Below are 26,717 nucleotides of genomic sequence, written 5' to 3'. Positions count from 1 at the left end.
AAAACATTTGACCCTGAGATGCCTTTACATAAAGCCTCGCTAGGAAGTTCTAATGATGCTTTTAGTTCACAGATGTGGGTAAGCCACTTCTTATTAAAGTTTCTAGAACTCCACGCATGCCTTTGACACGCGTTTCCAAACACCAATATAAACACTGACTAGCTTGTGCAACCTTGTTTCATTCTCCTCTGGAGAGGAAAAGGGGTCAACCACAAAAGGAAGAAGTCATTTTCTTTTTTTCCCCTTGTATGGAATATCCTTAATCCCATGCAAACCAACACAGCCTGCAGTATTTAACTATTTTATAGCTCTGGTTGTACCACTCAGAAAAGCATCAGGACTTTAGGACTTTGCTGTTAAGACATTTTTAGGTAACACAGGTGAAGGCAGAGGAAAATGTGACAAAAAAAAAAAAAGCCCAAGAAAGCGTTGAGTGTCTTTTGATCAAAAGATAAAAAATGCAAGTGAGCTAAAAATAAATGCTGGGGCGGAGGTGGGGAGGGAAATCAATCAGCCTTTTCATGCTTTCATTCATTCTTAAGAAAGCCTTACCCCTTGTCCAGCTTCACCCTTAAGTAATGTAACTGGAAAACATGCACACATCCACTCTCAGATTGCTGCCTCAATCGTTATTTTAGTTCTGATGTACTGACATCCAAGCCTAGCACTCACCAAGTCAGAATTCCTGGTCTACAGGTGAAGAAAACATACACTCCAAGCCAGAGATACTCAATCTGTGGCCCACCTGGGAAATACATCCCTCCTCCAACCCTCTCTTACCAGTGCTGCCCGGCTCTGGGACTGCACAGCAGACCAACAGAACTGGTCCAGTAGCGCCAGCCTCCAGACCTCTAACAGCATAGAAAAAAGAATGTTACGGAACTCTGACATGTTAAATGCTGTTCTTTGGTCAGGTAGCAAAGAGATTAGTGATAAGAAGTCACCTGTGAAAGCTTCCATATCTTTCCTACACAAAGAGCTCTAAGATAATCTGCAAAGTACTCTACCTATCCAGGAGCAGCACAGACACATTATGGTGGACTACAGACATACAGAAACATGCTTTGTTTAGATGGTTATTTCTCTAGATTATGGCTGTCCACTCTCACCAACCAGAGGGCCCTCTCCTATTGGCAAGCATCTCCACACATACCCCTCTGATTTCACAGGCTGCTTTCTAAATGAACAACGATATGAAAGAAGAGAGGTTCATTGTCCTGGGGATAAAAAATGGCAGGTCAGATGGGATTACACTTCAGGCTGAATACAATACTTCACAGAGTGCCTGTGAGATTAAACTAACCTAAACAGTGATCTAACAGACATGGATGTGAACTTGGCTATGTTACTTACAGCACACAACAATCCTTATGAACTACTTGTATAAATGTTTGTGTAATTAGTCCAACCTTAAAACCATTTAGGAATTTTCACTTATCCAGGACAGTAAAATTTCCAGTGTACAAAGAGCTGCATGATCAAACTTCAATCACAGTTCAAGCACAACTCAAACTCTGACATCCTTCAGGATTAGTTTTAATCTGCATTTTTTCCACTTATCCCAACATCAGAACAGTCAGGTATCTGTATTTATTTGCCTCTTTTCTTTCTGTACCTGTCACCATGCTCACACATACTGACAAGTTTCAACCTTTTGGGGGGCTGTATTTTAAGGCTTATATTACTATATGTGCAAATAATGTTTTAAATCACTTATAATCTATAAAGAAGATAACCTTAAACATAAAAAAATCTTCTAAAAAGTAGCTTTCACATCAGTATGCTCTCTTTGTATGCTTTCACTCCCCCTCAATCTCTGGGGTATATATTCTGAAATTTCACGCATACCATAAAGTATCTTTGGAATGTTACAGTATAATTGTTTAGAGAAACATTTAATGGATGAGCAAGCATCAAGAGGCCATGGTTAAGGGAAGGGAGAAGTTAAAATGCTGGAAGCATTTTGTATTGAATGATCTCAGCATGAAGACAGGGTATGGACATTCGATCCAAAAATCTGGTATTGACACAGGCAATATAAAACCAGCAGCCAGCACTGAGGCACATGAAGCAATCCAACCACCTAACAAAACATCTGCTGCCACCCACCTCTTTCAAACTGTGCTTTCGTAAACAGCAACTAAAGTCATCAAATGCTATAGAATATTATTTGATTAATAACAAATATTATGATAGCAGATTACACAACACTGCCAACTCAATTTCTTTTTTAATTGGTCACTTACTGTCCCAATTTACAGTGTAAATAATGAGTGTGTGTGTGATACAGAAATGCAAAACTGGAGAAAAAAAGCTGAGTACTGAGTACAGAGACAGCTAAAAAAAGCTGAACATTCTTTCACTACAGGAAACTGCTGGAGACAATATGCTGTAAATTAAAGCCAATTTTCCCAAATTCCCTGAAGGACTGCTCCTCCCATGTATTTGACAAATCTCTTAGCAGAGGCCTACCATTATAGTTTGCTTGGGACTTACCTCCTGAAAAAAAAAACTTTTTGGAGTACACCTGACATAAAATGAGCAGGTATATGAGAAGGACAAAGGGGAAAACCCCCTCACTGGCCTAACCTTATGCAGCTACTCATATCACAACTATCAGAGAACAGCTGAAATAGTTTCCACTCCTAGTTTTTGTCTCATATCTATAATTTGTTAAACCAAGAAAAAGCAAAAATAATTGCCTCCCTACCTGAATTTCTGATCAGAAGAACGGTTACTGAGGCAGAAGTGTTGTATACCAAAATGCACTGCTCTGAAATCAATCAGTTCTTCTAGCAGCAGAGCTACAAAAGCCAGGCTTCAAACAGACTTGTCTCCCAGTTGATCATGGGTTGCAGCTGAAGCTTATCTCATGATTGGGCACTAAAATCTCTACCCAAGTGGATTCTGTTGTTCTTAATGACATACGATTTGCAGCTGCTGCAGTACAGTGTCCTCTACCTTTACACTTCCACAAATTTTTCAGAAACGTAGTATGTTTGAGGAACTACTATTTGTGGGTTACTTTTTGTATAGAACAGGTAACATGTTCAAACCCAAAAGAGGAACACGTAAATAGTGCAGTTGTACAAGTCTCATCTTGTTTAGAAACCCATCAAAAAGAAGCACAAGCTTTATTATGCAGACTTCTAGTTTCAGTCCCAGTATATTTTCCAAAACTCCTCATCAAGTTGTAAAATGTGTGAATTTAAATCATATGTAAAAATAATGGATTGCACATGCTACTTGATTAAGGCTTGAAGAGATATTTATAGACACGTGAGATTGCACGGGACTAGCCAGGTCACTGTGTTTGCATCCTACTGTCAGCTCTTCCAGAAAATTTGTAGGCCTATCCTAAAACTAGTGTTCATTTTTCACACCCCTCCTCAAAATTAGGATATTTTCTTTGATTTCCAGTTTAATTCATTAAAGGCTCCATCCAGTGACCACTTCAAGACAGATGAAAAACAGCAGATGATGTAGGACAAACTTTTACATTGCATCCTCGGGCGTTTCTTTGTCTTTCCTTTAACAGCGTAGCGGTGTGCTATTACTGTATATCTAGATATCACTGTCAGATAAACTCATGGTTTTAAAACTATTATTTTTTCTAATATCATACTCAGAGGCAAATCCAAATATTCATTCCACTTGGTAACGTTCCCTATAACTACTTTCATTTGGTAAATTACAGAGAACCATAACACTACTGCTGGTTTTAAAATATGGTCTACAGATGACTTTCTTGTGTTACAGTGACCATTCCAGTGCCTGTAAGTATGTCTATGGGGGTTACGGTAACGGGGAATACAGCAATGAAGTCTAACAAACATGGGTATGTTAATCTTTTCAACTACTTAAATTCAGGAAAATCAAAAGCAAATGGCTTCCTACCATAGCATCACAAAACCCAATCACAAATACTTCAATCATAACGTCTGCTGGGATGCTTTCTGCTAATTCTCCATTAGATTTCTTATAATAATACTCAGCACACACATTCCTCCACAGGCTGGATTGATTTCTTCCACAATTCAACTTGTTTTTGCCAAAGTCTCTTCTAGTTCACCATTGGCTGCCTGCCTAACAAAACAAGCTATCTTTATGCCAAAACTGTCATCTTCAGTCCTACAAATGTATCTTACTTAAAACCATGTGTAGTGAGCACTATATTTAATGTCTGAAGAACTGCTATTTTAAAATTATGTCTAGAAAAATTTAAACAGATAAAGAAGCAGTCAGTATCTAACTTCAGTGTAAAGGCATCATTACATAATGATCACACACATCACAAGTTATAATGTATTGACACTGAATGGAAAAATCTAACTAAAATAAACCTTTCACTATATTCTTCCATCATAATTTCAGTCACACATGAAAAAAAGAATACCTGTGTAAGAAGTTGTTCTTCAGTCAGATTATTGATCCAACGTGTATACCGTGCAGTAGACTCTGGTGGCTCTCTTCTGACTTGGCAACCAATAATCTAAGGCAAAATGAGATAAATAGCACTGTGTTAATTGCTGTACACCCACATGGTAGCAACTAAACAAAATCACAAAACTGGCACTGAAAACATCAGAATCCAAGAGTTAAGATTGTCTGCACCCATTTTCTTAGGGCCCTTCTATGTTCATAATATTATATAATACAGTATGTCACAGCTGCTCTGCTCAAATGTAAGACAGTTATAGACTTTCAGAGGTCTCTAGAAAACTCTAAAATGAAGAAGTGTCATTCTAACTTCCTCAGTCTTGGAAACACTTGAACCACTTCTGCTGTAATTTTCCAAAGAAAATAATCCAAAGGCTTATTATATCTAAAATTCAAGATTTCACCCAAAATAGTTTGGCTGAAGCCAGAAAGTTTGGCAAATGAAACATTAGAACTTGGATAACACTAGGCAAATAGTGCCATCACCTATGATATCATATGCTACTTACAGTTCATTTAAAATAAGTTAAAAAAAGTCTGTATTCTGATTTGTTACATTCATGGTAGAACAATCTGAACACTTTGCATATGCTTTATACTCCAACAACATGCTTTAACCGTTGGTTAGCTCTGAAGTGATCAGGCAGTTGGATTTGATGATCTTTGTTGGTCCCTTCTAACTGAACTACACCATTCAATTTCATTTTGATAATAACTGCTCATTCGAGTATTGTATTCCCCTTTGTACAATATTTTACATTCTAATACTGTTCTGTAGCTGTACAGATTAAATATGAATTTTAATATTCTGAACACTTATTGTAATAAACAACTCCCAATATGCATCAAACACATATGAGAGAGATTTCAACCTAAGCAGTGTGGCTATACAGAACTCTGCTGCTTGCTACTCCTGGCAGCAAGCTGTGTTGCAGACTGTGGATGGTTGACAGTACACCCTAAATCTTCACAGGACTTAATTATATATGCAAAGTATGCTGACAAAGTTTCACACCGAATAGTGCACTCCTATCACACTACAACTACTATTTTGCTTGCAGATTTTGATGGGTAGCTCCTGTTGAGGATGTTTTCATTCACTAAAACTTAACATTAATGCACATGTATCAGCACTTCTGAACAATAATATGGGATAATCAAGTTCTGTACAAGAACAGTATAGAAAACCTGCTCATTTTCCAACATAAGCATATATAAGGAATATATATACACGTAAGCGTATACACTGACACAGAAGCTAAACCAAAGTTAATTCTCTCAGGTATGTGTATTTAAAGAGCTTTAAACCCCATGCAGATGGAAATAGTCAGGCTAGAGTTCTATGCATGCGGTTATGAATATATTTGATGGGGGAATAAAACCACTACCAACCATCCTTGCAGAGGGACTGCTGACAATGAAACAGCACAATTTAGTTTAATATTCAATGCATTCAAAATAAAAACCTTGGGAAAAAGAAAAGGAAATTAAGATCAGCTCATCCCACAAGAATAAAACAGCTCTCAAATATGATTTTTTCCCCTCAGTGAGGGCTACCATTTACTATGGATAACTTCAAATTTAATTTTCTCCTGACTTACAACTGATCTTCATTTCCTCCTGATTTACAGCTCAGAGAGCAATATTGACGCAGTTTCAGATGGTTAATCCAGAATTCCTTTTAAAGCCGGTATCAGCTAGAGTGTTCAGACATGCATTTCTAAAGGGGGCGTTGCAAAGGTAAAACAAACAAACAAAAACTTCACAGAAGTTGATTAGATGAATATATTCTGTTCTGTAAGGAGTAATTTTTATTTAAGAAAACTACTTACAGATTCTAGCATTCATCATGCTGATATCAAACTAGAATTCATTAGCCAAGTCAGATCATCTTTTCCACATCCCAGGATTTTATAACTTACAAAGAGATTTTATAAAATTAACTAAGAAAGTCAGAAAGGAAAAACTGCAAAGCATGTTTTTCTTAGAAGAAATTCTATAGCAGTACCAAATGGAAGCCTAATATTTTTTATTCAAATAGTCACAGCCTAAAATCAACAAGCACAAAACCAAAAACAGGAACTCAAAAAGGACAATCTCAAACTTGTTTTTCTGAAAACCCGTGTTGCAATTAGAGCCAAGTAAGAAGTGCAGTCATCTCTTCCTATCCAACTTGAAATTTAAATGAGAAGCAGAGGATGAAGTTTTGTATTTTTTTAATTCATTTCTGCCCATCTAACCAATTTAATAAGTGCTGTTAATAGTTTAAGCCATCTAAAAACATATTGAATCCAGGCGCTCCAGAAGACAGCAATTCCCTACACTGCAAAGAACAATTGGTTTAAATTTCAGTTCCTTATATTTCCAAAGAAAACTGAACGAATGTGACCAATTATCTCCACATTCAAGGAAAGAAGATGGACAGAATAACTATTAGTAAATTAGATCCTGTCAGCCCTTTTCTGAAAGTTTCGAGTTTAACTATGGTTCTTAGTCAAAATTTGCTCCTCTTTTCATACAGCAATATAGAGGATTCCATTGTTTGCTCCTATTTCCTTGTCTGAATGCTAGCATGTAACGATGATTCTGTACTTACTGCACATAGGCCTTAAAATACTTGGAGAATTTTTGAACTGAAAACACTACAATGAGGATAAAAATAAAATTACTGTATTCATTCAGTAAACAAGTTATTTAGGAATTATGCTTATTGCAATCATGTAAATCATTGCCAGTGATTTACCAGACCAGAAAAGCCAATGGGTTACAGTGAGTTTCACCATAATTTGGCGCAGACATGCCTAACAGAAACAGAGAGAGAGTGGATAACAATCTAGAGACTTACGTGCAAGCACACTCATTAAATAAAATGCTAGGTTAAAAAAAAAATAGTTGATAGCAATTTTATTTTCTACAGCAAACCTCAATCAAACGTTCAGAAAGACAATAAAACCAGTATAAGTTACTAATCTAGAAGAAATCATAAAGAAATAACGCAGAAAGTAACAAGAATTGCCCTCGACCTTTAAGAATCAATGTTATAACTCAGTGTTTCTAAAGACAAGTGATTTTCTTTAACTAGTCCAATGAAAACTCAGAATAATCATTAGAGTAACCCTTTAACTGTAATGACCCAAAGTCCCTATGAATTCAGCAGTATTCTAAATGTCAAAGGTTCATGGCTTCAAGTCTAAAAGTGTTTTTGTCCAGAATTGATGGCAAAGGGTTAGATAGCTTTATCTCCAGAGCAACAGATTTCACTTCCACAACAACACAGGACACAGTCAATGACTCTTAGTTCTTGGATTTTCAAAATAAGACTCTGAAAATCTCAATTTTGTAATCACCAACAAAGCTAGAAGCAATTGATCTGATGGTCTAATCCAGTATGAAGCCCAAAAATGAATAACAGAAAGATCAATGTCAAGAACTAATGTGAGAAAGAAAAGCTGTTTGATAGAAAAGATGAAGACAATTCACAAGGTAGCCTAAAACTCCAAATTTGAGACTACATACTTTAATGTCTTTATTACTCTGCTGCTTTAGTATATCATAATTGCCACACCACCTCCATTCCCTTTCACTTTTCTTACTCTTTTGCAGTTTGAGCTCCAAAAGGCAGACATAGATGAATTAAGTATCTCAAATGAAGTTTCTATAAAGATGAAGTTAAGATTTCACTCTAATGTCTTCTACCTTACACACTGGATAGGACCATTATCTATATAATAATATCACATTACATATTTAGCAGTCCTGTACTTGATTCATATATGGAATTAGAGGAACACAGTGAGGGATTAATATGCCTAAGACTTTAGTAAAGTGTTTAGAGTAGTGGCTTTAACTTCACTTTTTCTTGGAATTACCTAAACATGCTGTCTACACACACAGCAGTTTTTATTTCCAGAAGGCTTTCTAGTTGCTTTTAAATCGTGTACTTTCACCAATAAATGAACTGTTGTCTTCATTTCTCTTCCTCTATGGAAAACAAACGACAGCTCCTTTCTTTAAAAGCAAAGGAATAAAACACCCACAGCTCATGTTCCTATCGGTCTTTTGTAAGACTTCAACAGATGTAGCAAACCCACGAACACGGCACATGTAAGTGATCATCTCCCTCTGCAGAAGACAGTATTGTAAACCATCATTTATCCACGTTTTTCAATCACGATGACATCAGAGCAAAATATACGTAACAGTGTAAAAGCATGTTACTGAGAACACTGCATTTTGGTCTCGCAACACAGCAGGAAAACAACTACAAGTGCATAACAAAGGTGGCATTTTGTAAGAAATGAAATGTTCAAACTTCCCTCTGCCCCACTATAACACTGAAATGCTTTGCACAGCACAAAGACTTCCTGATTTCTTTCCATTTTCAGAACTAACATCACTCAAGACTGCTTTGAGCATCATCTCCAGAGATGTTTTACAGACTGATCTTAAAACTGTCACTATGCACTCAGATGTATTCCTTGATCCTAAGTCAAAAAAATTCCAGACTTGCTCCTCTGCAGTTGTACCATTTCTCAATCAGTGGGATTCTGACTTTTCATTGGAATTGTTGACTTACATAGCTGCAAGATAAATATTAACAACACAGAATAACACATCCCGAGCCTTTGACAGAGCTCCTGTAAAGCACGGCTCATTTAAGCAGCTTCTTTCATCCAAGCAAAGTCAGGTTTATTTAGAGTACAAACGGCTTCCTCTAGTTCCCCTGTGTAAGGTGTGGCATCAGAAACAACTGCACAGTTTCCCATTTCCTCCATGTCTCACAGAGCTCTTTTATATTCCCTTCACTGAATACTTCCTTATAGCTTCTAAATTCAAGTGAAAGGTTTTTCATTATTGATTCTTTCCTAAGTTTGAAATTACTTTGATGCAATTCCTTCTGGCCTATTTTACATCCACCTGAACTTTCAGAAAGAAAAAGAAACTCTGCATATTAAAAACATTCTTTTCAATACTGTGAGCATCCATTTCCATACTAAAATTGAGTTCATCCAATATTCAACCTTTTTTTATCTGATAGGCAAGATAATTCTTACTATACATGCCAACCATACACAGGTATATACCTGCACCTAGAATTAAACTGTTATAGAAGAAATACAGTACATACCACACTCCAAGTGGAAACAAGCTGAAATGCAACATTACAATCACTTGTATATGAAAGAGTAGCATGAACTGTAAGAACTATATATACATGTGTTGTTTTTTTTACCCACAGCAACGGACTATGGCTGTTCATGGAACAACAGAATTCTAATCAGGACAGACAACCACGACAGTACTTTCTGCTACACAAGATGAGGCAATTCATTTTCTAGACAGACAACTGCTTTGTTAAATGTATTAAAGCTAACTTACAGATGTTCAGCTGTTTACCCAAATAAGCACTGACCTCTCTACAGGAAAGTACCAAACAATTTATAATTTATTGCAGCAACAAACTGTGATGTGTAAGAAATATTAAGATCATAAAGTGATTACCTGAATTACAGTAAGGGAACTGTTGAGTCACAGCCTGAACCACTGATTGAGCACCTGGGGAAAAGACCCGGTCAGCCCTGGGAGCACAGGTGAAGGCAATTCACATGTGAGACAGGAGGGGGTGCAGCCTGGCTACACCTCTCTTAGACTTCATTTAAGGGCTGACTGAAACTAGAGAAAGATTTCTTTCTAGAGATCCCTCCTTGGTGAATCTCTCCCCTACAAACCTAGAATCTTCTGATATGGGTGAGTACTCTTCTTCCCTTCCTTTATAGCACCTTTCTATCATGGTAGTCCTTCCATCATCAAACCTCTGTTATAATGCCTTTCACGTTGTACTGATCTGCCCAAATTGCTACAACTACCAACAAATCCATACTCTAAAATGCCAAACAAGTAAATAAAAGACTCTTAAGGGAAAGAGTGGCCAAATGAGAGTATAGTCAGTCTGGAGAAGAGAAGGCTCAGAGGAGACTCATTGTGCTCTCACAACTTTCTGAAGGGAGGTTGTGATGAGGAGGGGTTTGGCCTCTTATCCCAGGCAACAAATAGGTCTTGAGGAAATGGCCACAAGTTGTACCAGAGGAGGTTTAGGTTAGACATAAGGAAAAACTTTTTCTTTCAGAGGGTGGTCAGGTGCTGGAATGGCCTGCCCAGGGAGGTGGTGGAGTTGCCATCCCTGGTAGTGTTCAATAGGCACCTGGATGAGGAGCTACGAGATGTGGTTTAGTGGTTTGTGGTAGCAATGGTAATGGAAGGATAGTTGGACTGGATGATCTTGCAGGTCCTTTCCAACCTTGTGATTCTATGATTCTATACAGCACCCTATGACCCTCCCCAGCTGCAGCTCCTACTTCACAGAAGGACCAGACCTGTAGTATCTATTAGTCCTGCCTAGATAGCCTCAAATATCCTAAGATGATATCCTATATAATGACAGTATGTCCACATTCAACATCTGAATCTCTCTTCTCTAATAACTTTGCCACCTCAGATGATTAGGAGAGACTTTAATAAAGCATATCTAACTAAAAAAAAATCAGAATTAGTCACAGATGTGTCTTATGCCATTAAATTTGAACAGCATTTAGGACTTAGAGCACTATAAAACTATCAAAAACCAGTACAAAAATACCAGCAATTAGAAGTATATAAATATAAAATATATGTATACACATCTATATAAGTACCAGTACTTGGAGCACTACAAGACTATCAAAACCCGTACAAAAATACTAGCAATTAAAACAGTGGCTTCTCTGTGAAACAGATGCTCCAAATTGGTCACAGTACACAGCGTTAGCCATAACATACAAATCCAATGAGCACACCCAGCCACTTGTTCATCAATACAAGATTCAGGGCTCTAATGACATTCAGAGGAACTAGATAGAATTATTGCATGGGTTACAAAATTGTACTATGAGTACATGTACTCACTGTTCTGTGAGTTACAAAATTGTTCCACTGAAATACAAGAGTATTTCAGGCATATCTGATATGTATAAATTTCAGTGTTCTATCCCTAGCAGCAACAACAGGCATTACATGCCATAACTTGTCCCAACTTTTCACTAGTATTTGTTTTTAAATACAATATCCAGATAGAGAGGCTTCATATTTTCACCATTTTAGTGTTTTGTTTTCCCTTGCACATATGAATGGAAAAAGAAGTGGGTGAGAGGAAGTAGAGATTAAATGAGTTGACAGTAATTAAAAGTGACACATTTTCTGTAGATGTGGCTTTTCTTTTTTTTAAAATAGCTACAACTTCCTATAGCACAAAGAATCTTTATTGTTCAGCACAGAATCTATGGATCAGAATGCTCCTGTTGTACCATAGAGGACATGAGGATGCAAAATTAATCACTCGCCAATTTTAACCTTTTTCCATTCTAGTGTTATAACAAATGGAAACTGGACAAACAGATGCACAAATTACAAGGTATTATGAATCCAGTGTTCGTTATATTAATGCATATATATGCAGGCATTTGTGTGTATGTGTATATAGACACAATATACAAACCGACAATCACAAGGACTTAACATTCATTCATTATAAAATCTAAAAAGCTATTTGGAGATGCCCATTTTGTTCATACAAGCAGCCTAGAACAACTAGGCTCCTAATTAAAGGTCTAAGATTGTATGAGTGAATCCAGGTCTTCTAGAAGTCATAGAAGCATAGCAAGGATCACATACCAGCATCATATGACTTGTAAAATCATATTCTGGGCTAGCAGCGTGTAATGCTATAATGGGATGATAATAGCAGGGTAGCACAAAGCCTTTGGCTACAGCAAATGAGAATGGGCCCAAATACAGCAGCCACAGATGTAGAAACAAAGGAAAATTGCTGCTTACCTTTGGAAAGGCTCAGGTAGACAGGAATCTCCAACAAGAGATACCCTCACCTCCACTGCTGACCCTTAAATGAGGTCTGGGAAGGGCTGCATCCTGGCTCCACCTGTTCCAGTCACTCAGGTACATTGCATGCACCCGAACTCCCCTGGCTTGGCCCTGCCTTCCCACCAGGTGCTCAACCACTGTTTTAGGCCGTGACTCAGCATTTCCACTACACAGCCTAACCATCATTCCATTCCTTACAACTTTTAAATTCTGAAGGCCAAAAATCCTACCAGAATGATTTCATAAATTCTTCTCTGCATCTTAGTTTTGTCACCTTGCACAGTTCACTGAATCATCTACAAGACTAAAAAAGGAAGAATTAAAAGTTAAACAATATTAGGAATTATATGCTTAAATCTATTTCTGTTTCAGAGTACTGGAGCAGGGAAGCACAGTTGTCTTGAAAAAGTTTATCAGCTCCATTTCCAGTTCTCTTTTTTTTACTATTCTTACTTGGAGAAAGTGATTAAAGCTCTAATTATATCTAAAATCCATATTTTAAAAAATATAATGGGATGTAATATATTTAGGATATTGCTGGATGGTATTTCCATCAAATTGTGATAGAGCCACGTAAGAATCTGTCCACAAAATAACTGCAAGAGAAGTGAAATAGCATCAATAACAATCACTAATGCTTAGGCTTGATTTGACTGCCATTTAACCAAGTTTCTTATGATAATTCTATTTCATGACAAGTGAATTCTTATAGCTAATGTTACAATCTTTCTTTTAAACTCAAGAAAAATTGTACATTGAGACAAAATAATTAGTCCAAAAAAATTCCATGCTACTCAAAAGATGAGGGATTTACAAAACATATCTATTTATTGAGCAGACTTTGCATCAAGTTCCCAGACAAGCACATGGTCATCACAATAACTAAAATATCTGCTCCGCTGTAGAAGAATCTAACGTGGCACAGGAAAAGATAGAGTCTAGATATTTATACAACCATCAGCATTTCTGCATTTTGATCTTACTAGGAGCAAGACTTAAAGCTGATATTACAAGCACTAAAAGATCTTCCTTAAGTAGATCTTACAGTAAATTTGTCTGGTGGCCTATGACCTTTTGATTATAATGCAGTAGAATGATGCAATGATTAAAGATACTAGTGGCTTTAAGAAGGATCTTGTGACCATTATGTAGCATAATCAAAATGAAAAATAAATGACAAGAATGCTTTTATGCGGTTAAAATCTTTCCAATATGGAATACTCAGGAAAGAAGGTGGTAAAATATTTCCTTTGTTTTCTTCCTCTCCGTTTCCAATGGAGGAAGCAATTATTCTTCAACACACGTGATGTCTGTGAGGTGGTTTGCATTAGGTATCAAAATACAAGAAGTGTATGTAAAGTATCTTCAAAAATTATAAAGTATGTTGACAGTGCTGACTCCCCAGTGAAGTTCCTTAGGCCATTATTAACTTTCTTTCTGGCATCAGTTCACGTTCAAAGTCCACAATAGGATGTTACAAGCTTTTTTTCCAATGCTTAAAAAAGAGCAATTAAAAATCAAGAAAGTGTGAATTTACTTTAATGAATTTGTATAAAACCCAAGAAATCAATGAACTGCAATCAGAATGAGTACAGCCAAGCATTGCATAGCACGTTTAAAAAGAATGCTGCCATACATATGGATTCATGAACTAGCACATTCTGGAAAAACTTAAGTATCACTGAAGGAATACTACAAGTCTGAACAGGGAAGTATGAAACTTCAGACTACATTAAATTATCTCAGAATGCAAATTAAAGCAGTTCCCAAAGTCCTATTTTGAAGGTGAATGAGTAAGCCCCAATATTTTTGATGACTAGCTTAGGCAGGAAACAGCACCAGGCCTCAGAAGGGCTCATTCAAAATCTGCCATGCAGGGATAAACAAGATCTAAGGGCTCAGCCTCTATAGCATGGCTACTGCGCATGTAATCTAAATTTGATGCAAATTAAGTAAACACTTTGGATGTTGACAAAGCATTTATACAACCAGTTCGTTGCATAAAGCTTAGGAACACTCATAAAGAGCAGTGTTTGCACAATTTCAATTTTAAAACCAATTTGGACAAGTAGCTCCACAAAGTGTGATTGGATTAATAATTATTACCGCAATTAAATACCTAACATGATGAGTAGGGGATTTTGCTTTTCAAATGTTTCATACTTCGAGTCTGTTTTAAAAATGAAATATGCTGAAAGTCTACACAGCAGTCAGACCTTCATTAATATTAAACTCCAGTAACAGCAACCATTTGATGGGTTTATTGACATGTGGAGGCCATACTAAAAGCAAATTTAATTACAAAGCAGTACAAGTTGGGATGTTTCTCATTTTGATTATTTGGCAAAACGCAGAACAGCCTTAAAGTGACACCGTGACTTTGAAAATGTGCTGTGTTTTTTTATGAAATACACTACTTAAAAAAAAAATCTTTAAGAAGCTGCCTAATAAAAAGCAAAGACACAGCTGAACCCCAGCATCTGGGTGATACATGTGGAAAGGCCCAATTAATGAAAACCACCCTAAAAATAATACTCTCATTGTCAGAGAGTATTATATGGAATATGGAAATTCAAAGAAAGAATTTCCATATTCTTTCGTGCAGAAAAATAAATCCTATTTTCTTTTCTTAAATATACTCCAGTGCTGCAGAAGAAAATCTTCCAACTGCTGCTCTAGTCTTCCACCCTTCATAACAGAAAAGATTACCGAAATACTATAGGTAATCTTTAAAAACCTCCATTAACATTTTGCCAAAGTCATCGATATATATTTTTATGGGTATGTATTTTTAAGTATTGATACTGGATAGTTTTATTTGGAGTTAAACTTTCCACAAGCTGATCAAAAAAGTTACAGGCAGTGCAAAAAAGTGCAACTCAGTATGCAGTAATAAAGTTCTAATAAACAGATTTCTTGCAGTGGTTCATGAAAATATTTTTTTTTCTGTACACTTTTTTTCCTTCTGCATAAAAAATGAACTGATTTTAGACAACTGACAACTGTAGTTAATCACCTCAGGAGTACAGTTTCATTTCCCCCTCTGTTCACACCAAAGAGGAACCAGACACCTCAAATCTACTTAAGCCCATTTAGTGGGGCAAATTCCTACTAAGAGGGTTAAGCAAACAAATTTGATCTATTCACCTATGCACTGAGACATGCCAGTTCTCAATTCATTTCTCTCTGTTAGTTGTTAGGTGAACTCAAGCTTATATTAAAGCTAAACTCTATATGCACTGCTTGCTCAGACATGTCTGGGCAACACACACTGATCTGTCCCTAAATCTGCTGAGTAAGAGAGACAGAAGAGCTGATGCAAATTAACCAAGGGAAAACAAAGATTACTCATTCTCTACACGATTAAGATCTTAATCATGTTTATGTCCAAAATAAAAGTATTTATCAAAGAATAATCTGCTAAACTACCTGCAACAAGTGGAAGATGAAACAATGAAAAGGAGATTGCTAAAGCCTGGACTCCAGTAGAAGACATGACACAATGAGAGATTACCACCAACCATTAACTTGTTACAGAGGAAGGATGGAATTTAAATAGAGGGGCTTTTCTATCACACTAGAGAGGTAGTATTTCAACATTATGTAATTATGTTTAATGACAGTTTAGTGAAGCTTCACATATGCTAATTATCTTTTCACACCTGCAAAATTACATACAAGATCCTACTTACCTCTTTTTATAGCTCTGACTAAAACACTAATTTAAGTAGAGAAAAGGCAATCATCTCTCAGGAATAAAGAGGCTGAGACTACAGAACGGAGTAGATGAGGAATGGTGAGACAACTCCGGAGACAAATCTGCTTCTTTTTCTTCCTGACTGAAGTCCTTGTCCATTGCATCATGCTACTTCAGTTGAACAACACCTAGCCTAAAGCTCCTGACAATAAGTCTATATGATCTATTATAGGTTAAATAAAAAAAGTCTGCCAACATTCCAGGCTGACCAGAAGTTGTGAAGCCACTGTGAGAGCAGATATAAGCAGTGCCAGTAGAGTTGTAGTGTAGAAAATACTAGCTCAGGTTCAGCACTCCTATAGTCATAGCTATGGAGCTCTTATCTGAGGAAAGCTGCCCTCTGCTAAACTCACCCCACAAAGATTTAGCACTAAAACAGCACAAGTTTTCACTGTGTAGTGTCATACGTGATCCAAATAAACTGAACAGTTCATGAGCACATTTAGACTTCAGGTCACTTCCTAACAAGTTTACTTAAGTCTTGTAGAATTGGTTTGCTGCACCACTGCAGTTATATTTTCACAGTTTCTGGTATAGGGGGAAAAAATAATACAATGTGCAAGTATATGAAAATCCATCTGAGATTTAGAGCTTCTCAACTGCAATTGGTGCTTGGTGACAGAAGACTATTTTAAGAATAAAACGTATAGGGTGTACCTGACATGAGATAGATGAGAACATGTCTTAACTATTCCGCAAAGCAAAGCCACTTAAAACACACTATTTACATATAGTGTTCTATTTGTGTACTGAACAATCAGAGCACACTCTGACTTACAGAGCTGCTCTGATAAGCAAGAATGTGTGCGGACACCGTTCCAAACTGCCTAGAAGTACCACCCTCCTTCCAAGGAGAAGAGCTACATCTGGACACATGCGACTCTCCAACAGATCATACACGAATGCCTATTTATCTTGTTGCAATCAGAACAAAGCAACCTTCGGTATTTTTTAAGCCATTCCCAATGCCCTCATGGATTGACATATAAAAACCCCATCTCTTACTAATGCAAAAGAATAGTTGAAACATTGTAATCCTTTAGGTATTTTGACAAAGAATCAGATCTCATTATCATGACAACCATAAAAACAAACAGAATGCTGATCTTAAAATTTCACATTATTATCTACAGCTAAAACTATTTGTTTCAATTATACTTAAAAGAGATGATCTACTCATTTTATTGTACACTTCTCTGCTCCTAAGAAAGTCTTGCAATTTCAGACATCAGTTTAAATGAAAAAGGTAGAAGCTAAAAGGACTGATACAATCAATGAAAGCAGATCCTTTTAGGCACAAAAGAAAATGAAGTGATTGTTTTTATCTGCTGCAAGAACATTCAAGTTAGTGACGTCCAACCAGATGCACAGCTAAATAAGGATTAGATAAAGAAAATGGGGAAGGGAAAAAAACAGTCTTTCTAGCATGTAATAGAAATGTGCAACAAGCCCAGGAGAGCAGAATATACAACAATACAAAAACTTTATCTGTTAGAATATAACTTTCAATATCAGGAAAGGTACATGCCTGACCAAAGAAAAAAATGGAAAAAAAAACATTTAAAGAGGAGAAAAAAGACTTCATTTCTAAGTTGAATTAATTTCTGACATTCAAAGGGGATGGGGAAGAAGACATACAATGCTGTGGCCTGGAGTTGTGCCTAAAAAAGAGGACCAAGCTCAGGTACCTCATTCGCTTGTTCATTTCTCTGATTCTTTCATTGTCTGCACAGCATTTCTTTACCCAGAGGCAGATGAGCAGGTCTGTGAACTCATAGTATGTCATAAATTGTCCCCGTTCACTCAGTCCAATCCACCACCTTCAGGTCACATTAACCATCAAAGATGCATACAATTTAGTCAGTGGTTTAACAGATTCAGATCATGCTGCAGGTGAAAATTGCCTTAGCCATTACAGATACTGATCTCAATCCAAGCTACAGCATATGCCAAATATTTGCTTTAGAAATGCAAAACAGTGAGGACTTCTCACTGAGAAGATACAAACGGTATACTGAATTTTCTCTCACATGCCTAAGTATGTACATGTTTGAGAAAGAGGCTAGCAGTCTTTTTTAAAACAAGAAAGGCTTTTGCTCTGACACTGGTACAGATTCACTGCTCAATCTGCTAGTGAAAAGGAAATAACTTTATTTCCTCTGCCTACATTGTAATGCCAGCTATTGAGGAGACATAGGAGACGGTCAGGAAGAGCACAGACATAGTGTGGGGGTACACATATACTCAAAAAAACAGTGGTGAGGAGTAAGGTCAACACCTCACCACGCTAAGATGATAGTACACTGCTTGAAAAACATCTAGTTTGGCCCTATGACAGATGAGAAGGTCAGTGGATTTTGAGCGTGAACAGCACATCTGATTTTAGCATCCCTTTACTCCTTCCACTATACAGAATGCTTAGGAAAATCAAAACACTGGAAGAGTTCTCCAAGTGCCACAGTAGCTTGGCAAAGCATTCCAGGTACCTATGCATCTCGTGGATGAAGAATTTTCTGGAAAACTTTTCCAACACATCCTTTATATCCATATGCATGTGTGTGTGGTTTGGACAAGCATATTGGAAGAGCACATTTCTTCAGCTACTCCAAACTCAGAAGCTTTATTTAAGGGAACACTAGAATGTACCCAGAGTTGGACTTTCTCCAGAAGAACACTAAGTAAAATAAGGTATGATGGCTTGAATTTCTCAGAACTGAAGAAAATATAATCTGGATCTTCTGACTCACTAGTGAGCATATATGACTTGTGACAGTAATCCTGGATAAATGGAATAAGGTCAATAAATGGAATAGATACTGTTTCTGGGGATAAACAAACACCTATGCAAGATTTGATAGGCAATTTGAAGGCACATGCTGCATAACCTAAATGCATAGGTAGTGCTGTAAGTTGGTAGCTATTATATGATCAGTAGCCAGTACAATGCCCTTTAGTTGCCAACCTGCAAAAGGGTAGGTATTTATTCTGAGACAGAGTTTAAGACTTGTAGTAGAAATATGCAAAGTCTCCACAACTTCTATCCTCTGAGAGTCTTCTGTTTATAGAAACTCTGTCAACAGAACTTTGACATACTATGATATATTCATATATTCACCAGAGCTCAGGATGATAGTGGTTCTAGAAAGCTGCATTTAATAAAACCATAATGTATTAGTAATTTGCATTTTCAGATCCAAAAATCCCCCAATGTAAATGTTTCCAACAACAGGACATCTCTGTCATATTTTTTTTTTTTTAAGTTCTGAAGATAAGAATAGCTTGAGAGAGTAGAGAGGAACTTTTGTTCTGTCTTTTTAGAAGCATGATTATGTAGTCCCCAATACAGGAAATGGACTGATAAAGCTAGGGGCTGCTGCAGCATCATTCTGCTACCTGATCCTGGGGCAAGCCAAGAGACACCACTTTCTTTGAAGAACAGCTGGTTGGGGATTCATTGCAAAGGCATCTGACATTTTTGGTGCCACTGTTTATTGACCAAAGTTCAAGTCAGGGGAAGGCAGTCTATACTTATAGTCAGTACATTTGTGGATAGAATATTCTCACGTCTTTTCTCAAGGTAGCTGAAGCTACATCAGAACTATCAGGGGTCCTTGGACCACACTGATGTGCTCAGTAGAAACAGCTGGAGGTGTTCTCATTTTTCTTTCAAGTCTTTGAACTAAAATTCTGGAAAACACAGTATTAATGCAGAACGTATTCTTCACATAGGTATTACAAACATTTTCTATACCTATAACACAGAAAATGTGTACCATGTGATTCAAATGTATTTATTTTTGCTGCCTTAGGGTTCAAGAACACAAAACAGGAAAATATTTACATTTAAATATTATATAAGGTAGGAAAAAACAAAATAAAAAACAACAGAAGTTTAAAGCAAAAAAGAAAGAAGGTCATTGCCTACAAAGCTGCACAAAAATCCTCTGATTTAGTAGAAAGTTGAGAGAGAAATGCATAAGATAGGCTGCTGTACAAGGAGCATATACGTCTTATCCATTTCATTAAGGTTTAAGCTTACCACTTTAGTAAGCTTTGGAAATAAACAAATAATGCCATCTTAAAACAGGACCATAACTTTAGATTAGCTGAGAGCATGCAAAGAACAAGTCTGTGTTACTTAAAACATATCATGAAGACACTCTCCAGTCTATTCATACACTCATTTACGAGCTACTTGATTCCCATTTAACAGCTCATACTGAATGTTGTTAGGTACTAAACTATAACAATATAAACAAAACCGTTGAAGTGTTTTCTAAATAGACCACAAATTGCCTAGCTGAAATTAGTCTAATTAAAAAAGTCTCAGTATATGCATACACAAGTCATACAAGCAAGAAATACGACAGCTCTTAACACCAGTTTCCACAGAACAACTGGATCAACTTGTCTCTCCAGTTTTTTGGCATTTCACTACAGAAGTAAATTAACTGATTCATATCAGAACAAAAACAACCTTCCATGTATTTTTTTATTATGTTCATAGTAAGAACAAGGTTAACTGCTTCTCAGGTGCTACTAAAACTATAATTTCATAAATTACATCGTAAGGGTTATCAGATTTCATAAGAGACCCAACACAGGTGTTCCAATGAGCAGGTACACATCCCACCACTAACCAGCAGGTTGTTTGGCAGGCATTTCTTAGCTGGAACAACCACAGTAATCTCTACTTTGAAGTAAGTGTGGCTGGGAAAAAATGTTTGAAAGACTTTTAATTCCCAGACAGTGATAACCTGAAAACTGCCTGTTCTGTCATGAGAGCTGCAGAAAATGCCTTCCTGACAGGGGTCAAATGACCTTTCTTTACCAGAAATGTCTTGCACGCTGCCTTAATATCTGGCATTTTCTCATGAAATTTTCTTCACTGATGCCAATTTTTGCCAAACATTGTTGACAGGGATACAAACTCAGACTTCAAGTTTATAAGGGAATTTATGTCAGTAGCATCAACAAATGAAGTAATTGGTACTGAAAATCATTTTTATTATTTTCAGGTAAGAAGAACATAATACACAAATTCCCTCCAAGGGTCCTTACAACAGAAATTGATTTAATATCAAAACCACACAGGTCATAAGCCAGTTGTAACTCAAAGATCATTTTTGAGTGTTCATTTCACAAGAATAAAATGGCATTCTATCTAACATTTTCTTTTGCAGTCAGTCATAGGAAAAAACATCAATTTAACTGTAGGCTAGCTTATTGAGGATAACAACCCATACATTCCTCATAGTTTCTTAAACATTTAAAATAGTTAAACCGTACCTGTAGCCAATTTTTTTTTGGTAATGTTTCACATTACATAGTAGGGTCATACAAAAAAAGCCATTCTCCTTTTTCAAAGTTACATACACTAGGAAAAGAGTATCACTGCCATAATAACGTTTGATTTACCAAACAACAAAAACAAGCAGAAGTTCAAAGTTACAGTTCAGTGCAAGGATTAAAAGTTAAGGAAAAGAATACACTGGGTATTGCTTTGCCTCCACCAGCCCTACTGCAAAATTTTCATATCCTTTTAAAGACATGTCCAGCATTCTGTAAAAGAAAAGCACAAAAATACACAAGAAAGTACTCACACTGTTTGGGTGTTGAATGGCAGCTTCATGCTGCAGTCTAACCCGCTGTGGCATCATCACATCATCCTGAAATAAATAGCACACTGTTACTGAATATAAGAAGGGTCACAGTACAGTATTCAGACACACATTAGAATATGCTGTTAAATTAACATCATTTTACTAGTTTGTACTCAGACATACAAATGGAACAAATATGAAAGTCACTGTGACCACTGCTTGGTTTCTTTCAAACACAGAAATAACACATTTGCATCTAACTTCATCAATGCCCATGAGCAAGTGGAGCTAAAAATGAGAAAGAACATTTAAAAAGGCATTCTTATTTTCAACTGCTACTTTGCTTCAGTCTCAATAGATTAAAATACATAGAAAACCATTCCCCTGAAGTTTTTCTAAGTAAGCTTTCAGTGCCTTCCTTAAAATATATAAAAGGAAAGTACATATCTAGGTGAGAAAGAAGGCCAACAGAGGAGTATATAGCAGAACAACAGTCTACAGGTAGTAAAGCATTTATAAAGTACACACACCAATAAAAGACATACAGCTAATAACATCCTCAACTCAAAACGTTCTTCATATTCTTTCTTCGTAGGCATTCTTTGCAGTCTGGGCTGTATGTAGTTTTGTTGTTAAGTACAGGCCCTCTGTCTCTAGATCTTCCAGTACGACATATTTTATAAGCACAAAAAGTAGCATTTGTGAAATTACAAAATTCTAAGCAAAAGCAATAAAAACCCCAAGGTACACACACAAAACACATCAGTATTGACTTGGCTTTGAAACGCTATCTAGATGTAAGTTTGAGGTTTATGTTTCTTTCACTAGTAGGATAAAGGTCTGCTTTATTTACACATGACAAGATAGGTTGCCTTGAAAGAACTTAAACTTCCTATCCTTCTTTGAACAGACAGGAGAAATCTCTTTAAAATTATATATTTTCTGCACTATGGCTTTATTATATTAAAATAACCAATTGTAGCAAAAATTTTCCTCCCTACATTTAGTCTCCTGACTACTCTACCTACACTCTTTTCCATTTTGGTTTTATATTTCTTCCCTCAGAGTATCAACTCCGGCTTTTTTATATGGTGGTTAAAAGTAACAGAATTAGATCCAACTATTTAATACAAATCAAGGGTAAAATTAAAACAAAGCAATATCAAAACTGATTCTTGCAGCATGCAAGTTCGCAAGAGCAGGAAGATATTTACTGTCAAAAGCATTAGTCCATATGCTGCATTTAAGACAAGTTTATTACTAAATATGAGAATGGTTAACATCTCTCACAGCCAACATAGCGGAAAAGAAAAATCTGATTTTTCAACCTTTATGATAAAGGGAGGAAAATGCTCTCTACATCAGTTACTTCAAAACTTTGACAAAAGGGTTTTGTGTTCTAATCTACTGTATCAAGTATCAAGTACTTGTTACAGCAAAACATATATCCTAACCCCTGTAAGGAGAACAACAATCATATTTCTTTGTCAACTAAGCATACAGCTATTTTTTTTAATTGAAATGTGGTTTTCGTACACAATATAAAGTGACTTTTGTTTACTACCTTAAGAATTAATTATAACTCTTAGATGTCATCTTGTTAAGTACCTACAAAGCAATAATGCAAAATCCATCCATAAGAAAGGAATTAAAATGCATAGAACAAGGTCACCTTTGTCTCTTACAGTACACAACATAGGCTCTCATGCTAAAATATTCCAACGTATATGATCCAGCACAACAGATACATTTCAACAACTCATACATACACAAAGATGAAATATAATTTACCTGACTTAAATCATTCAAACCAAATTCAAATGTTCCATTCAACCAACAGGTCAATGTTATGATTTTTCGAGCAGACAACTTGACAGCAAAGGTCTTGTTCCCCCTAACAAAACACTATGGCATTCAAACTCTAGTGGCAAAACTAACAAGACTACAGAACTGGGTCTTCGGCTATCGTTGAGATCATCACTATTCTGTACGATCCAGCTTAAAAGGGAAAACTATGGCCACAAAAAATGAAAAAAAGTCTTTTTTTTTTTTTTTTAAACAAGTGCATTACTGTTCTCTAATGCTTGAACTCCTACCCAGAATGACCTTTATCCTTAAAAGAAAAAAAAAGTGTCTATATTTATTCATCAATAGTTTTACACATAAAATGCACTGAAGTTTAGTTTTGCTATGCCTGAGTTCATGGATCAAGGGGGAAAACAATTTGTTCAAAAAGTTTAATATTAGACAACTAAATGTACAAAGATTTTATCCAGTTGTACATTATATAATCACAAATAATAATAAAACCAACATTTCTCAGGATATTTTCCACTAATGTCATATCAGACAAAAAATAGCAGAAAAATGAGATCCGAACTGCAAAAGTATATTTAATTTGTTTAGAAAAACAGACTACATTCAGAAAAAGCAAGGTTTAGTTAGTCTGTTTCTGTCTCCTAGGTGTGTGTGAGCAGGGAAGATAAAAAATAAATTATATATTCAGTGTTAAGTCACAAAATATGTCTTTGCTATAGGATAGGAAAATAAAAAATAATTAATAAATAAAACTCCTTTCAAGTGACTCTCCACCAAACTTTGTAGAAACATTTTTATAAGTCTTATGTAACATGTGGATTTACTTTGAGCTACATAGATACACAGGTGCATACAATCCAAACAATGCCAAGCAAGTAAATAATAAGAAATACAGCAATACAAACAGAAGGCAACATTAGGCACTGAAAATAACCCAGAATTTGTATGAATTTTGTTGATTACGAACATGTTTCCTGTTCTCCAATGTCCATTCTGAGTAGGGAAACAATTTGCTGAAGGATGGGAGAATGAAAAGAACTTTATTTCACATGAAAAGCTAGCAGAGATTTCTAAACAAGCCCAGATGTGTTTCTGCCAGTGGGAGGCTGTGATCTCCGTCACCTTTCAGTCAGACAGGCGTTCCAACTGCTCACATTCCTATCAAACATATCCCTTCTGTAGAAAGTTGGCTCACTCCCATCGAGTTCTACACCGCTTGCAGATGCTGCAGGATCAGAAAAGCTCATTATACAGCTATCAGCTGGGCTGTTTTCCTTCCATCCAGAGGCACACACAATTACAATTATAAACACGCACAATTTACACTAAGCTAGTTGCTTTGTTTTACTTTATTCATATGTTTAGTTGAAGAAAAGGAAATTAAGTCAATAATCTGAGCTAAAGGATATTAATCAAAGCTGTTGTTGCTTCCAGTATGTCTTTCTTTAATCATCCTGAGTAAATTCAAATGATAAACATTCACTGGCCTCTTCAACCAGGCTGGCCGTCTAGACCACACAGAAATCCACAGTGATAACTTGATAATTTTCCATTGAAAGTTTTTTAATTCCACTGCAGAAAGTGAAATAAAACATCCAGCTAAATGTACAACACATACTTCCTTTTTAAAACCAAGCTCACAAATAAAAAGACACATTTATATTTCTTCTTAAACAGTCAAGAATCCTCCAGCGGCGAATAAACCTGAAATAATGGGAAGACTGAAACATTTCTCCAGATCTAATGCAAATACGTTCTTTTTAAATAAACATGTTTTTATAGATGTATAGGTACATTTGAGTGTCAATGAACACAGCAGTTCAAATCAAGGAATTTTCAGTAAAACCCTCCTGCTGTGCTAAAACAGACTGAATGTTTATAGCAAAGATGATAACCACTACAGAGAGCTGACAAACTAATATCATGATAAAATGCAACTGGTAGATAAAATAGCCACAGATAATTTGAAGAGGAGGAAAAGTAACTGTGAAATGTATTAGCATAATTAGTGAATTCTATTGTCATCATGACCAAGATTTTCTGAGAGTACAATAAGAACAATTTGTTAAGTATCTTCACATTTTCTAATTCGCTGGTGGGAAAAAGGCCTCAGTAGTTTAGAAGTGAAATCTGTAACAACAGCTACAGCAACAAAACTCCATAATAGCTATTAGTCAAACAGCTGCCACTTCATACTAGAATAGGCTGATCAAATTCTGACAGTTCTGAGCTCTGTAACCCTTTTTTCCCCCCACATTTCTTCCCAATTTGTTGTCCTCACAAATCTGTGTTGAGAGACATAACACAAGCAGCTTGACTCCAGCTGGAATGGCAAGCGAGACCGTCTCCCTGGAGCCAGTACTCCCAAAGATGCATAAGTGAAATGAATGCACAAGGAGACACAATGTTTTTCTCCATCTATATGAAATGTATGCAGACTATTGATACAGCCCATTTCTTTCCACATCCACCTACAGCAAGCCTGCAATTATTGCTGCATCTGAAGGTCAATTCTTTGGCATTACTGCAACACGTTCCAAACAGCTGATGTCAGCATTCCTTCCTATGGAGCCTGACACTGGATTGGTAACTGAAATGAAGAAGGTAGGTGGCGTGTAGAAGCGGAGCTATTAAACAGCTGGCAACATCTGTGTTTTGGCTATGATCACAACATTTTTTGACTACGGTCAAAATATTGAGCAATTTTCAGACTTGTAGCAGTTTCCACATGAATTTTATTTCCTCTGACCTGTTTTCAGCAAACAATGGTTGCCACAAGGAAAGAGAGTAGAAAAAACACTGAAGTCAATCGTTTATTATTTCTTTGTACCAAAATTAGGCTTCTGGTAGTTCAGAATGACTTTTATTTTTAAGCCTCTAGCTCAATAGCAGTTACAGAAATGCGTAACACAAAGGCTTCTTCCAAGCTTATCCATACTGGAATTCATAAAATTCTCAATCAAATCACTTTGAGTAAGTCCTAATTATCTGAAACAAACTTATACTAATAATAATATTGCAGCAATTCAAAACCACTGCTGATTGGATTTCATAATAGATGTAACAGATTCTTGTCCTGCGTAGCCAGTCAGCAAGTAGAAAAAAACACAGGAGCACAAAGGTGAGTACTGTATAAACACCATAAGGTGAATAAATCAAGAACTCTGAAGAGATTCACAGAAATC

General features: G+C 36.3%; 1 protein-coding gene and 1 long non-coding RNA gene across 42 annotated transcripts in view; one reads left to right on the top strand and one right to left on the bottom strand.

Moving 5' to 3' along the window:
• Positions 1 to 26,717, bottom strand: part of B3GNTL1 (UDP-GlcNAc:betaGal beta-1,3-N-acetylglucosaminyltransferase like 1) — a 111,485-nt gene that overhangs the window by 74,320 nt on the left and 10,448 nt on the right. For 37 of the 41 annotated variants that reach the window (XR_005840673.2, XR_005840676.2, XR_005840674.2 and 34 more), the window contains 2 exons: positions 21,715 to 21,780; positions 4,397 to 4,492 (listed from right to left, as the gene is read on the bottom strand). Coding sequence is in view for 14 of the 41 variants with exons in the window: in XM_040649630.2 (XP_040505564.1) it covers positions 4,397 to 4,492; positions 21,715 to 21,780 (162 nt within the window). In the remaining 27 variants the exon portion in view is untranslated. Of the gene's footprint in view, positions 1 to 2,710; positions 2,963 to 4,396; positions 4,493 to 9,942; positions 9,963 to 12,309; positions 12,356 to 12,584; positions 12,604 to 21,714; positions 21,781 to 26,717 lie in introns of those variants that run through there. The other 4 variants (XM_040649632.2, XM_025141814.3, XM_046902105.1 and 1 more) reach the window with 4 other exon arrangements.
• LOC107054736 lies at positions 10,006 to 26,136 on the top strand. The gene is made up of 2 exons (XR_001469317.2): positions 10,006 to 10,188; positions 26,010 to 26,136. It is a non-coding gene; the product is annotated as an uncharacterized LOC107054736 (long non-coding RNA).

The sequence above is a fragment of the Gallus gallus genome, chromosome 18 (genome assembly GCF_016699485.2).
Source record: "Gallus gallus isolate bGalGal1 chromosome 18, bGalGal1.mat.broiler.GRCg7b, whole genome shotgun sequence".
Taxonomy (NCBI): Eukaryota; Metazoa; Chordata; class Aves; order Galliformes; family Phasianidae; genus Gallus; species Gallus gallus.
This window is presented reverse-complemented; position numbering and strand designations above follow the sequence as displayed.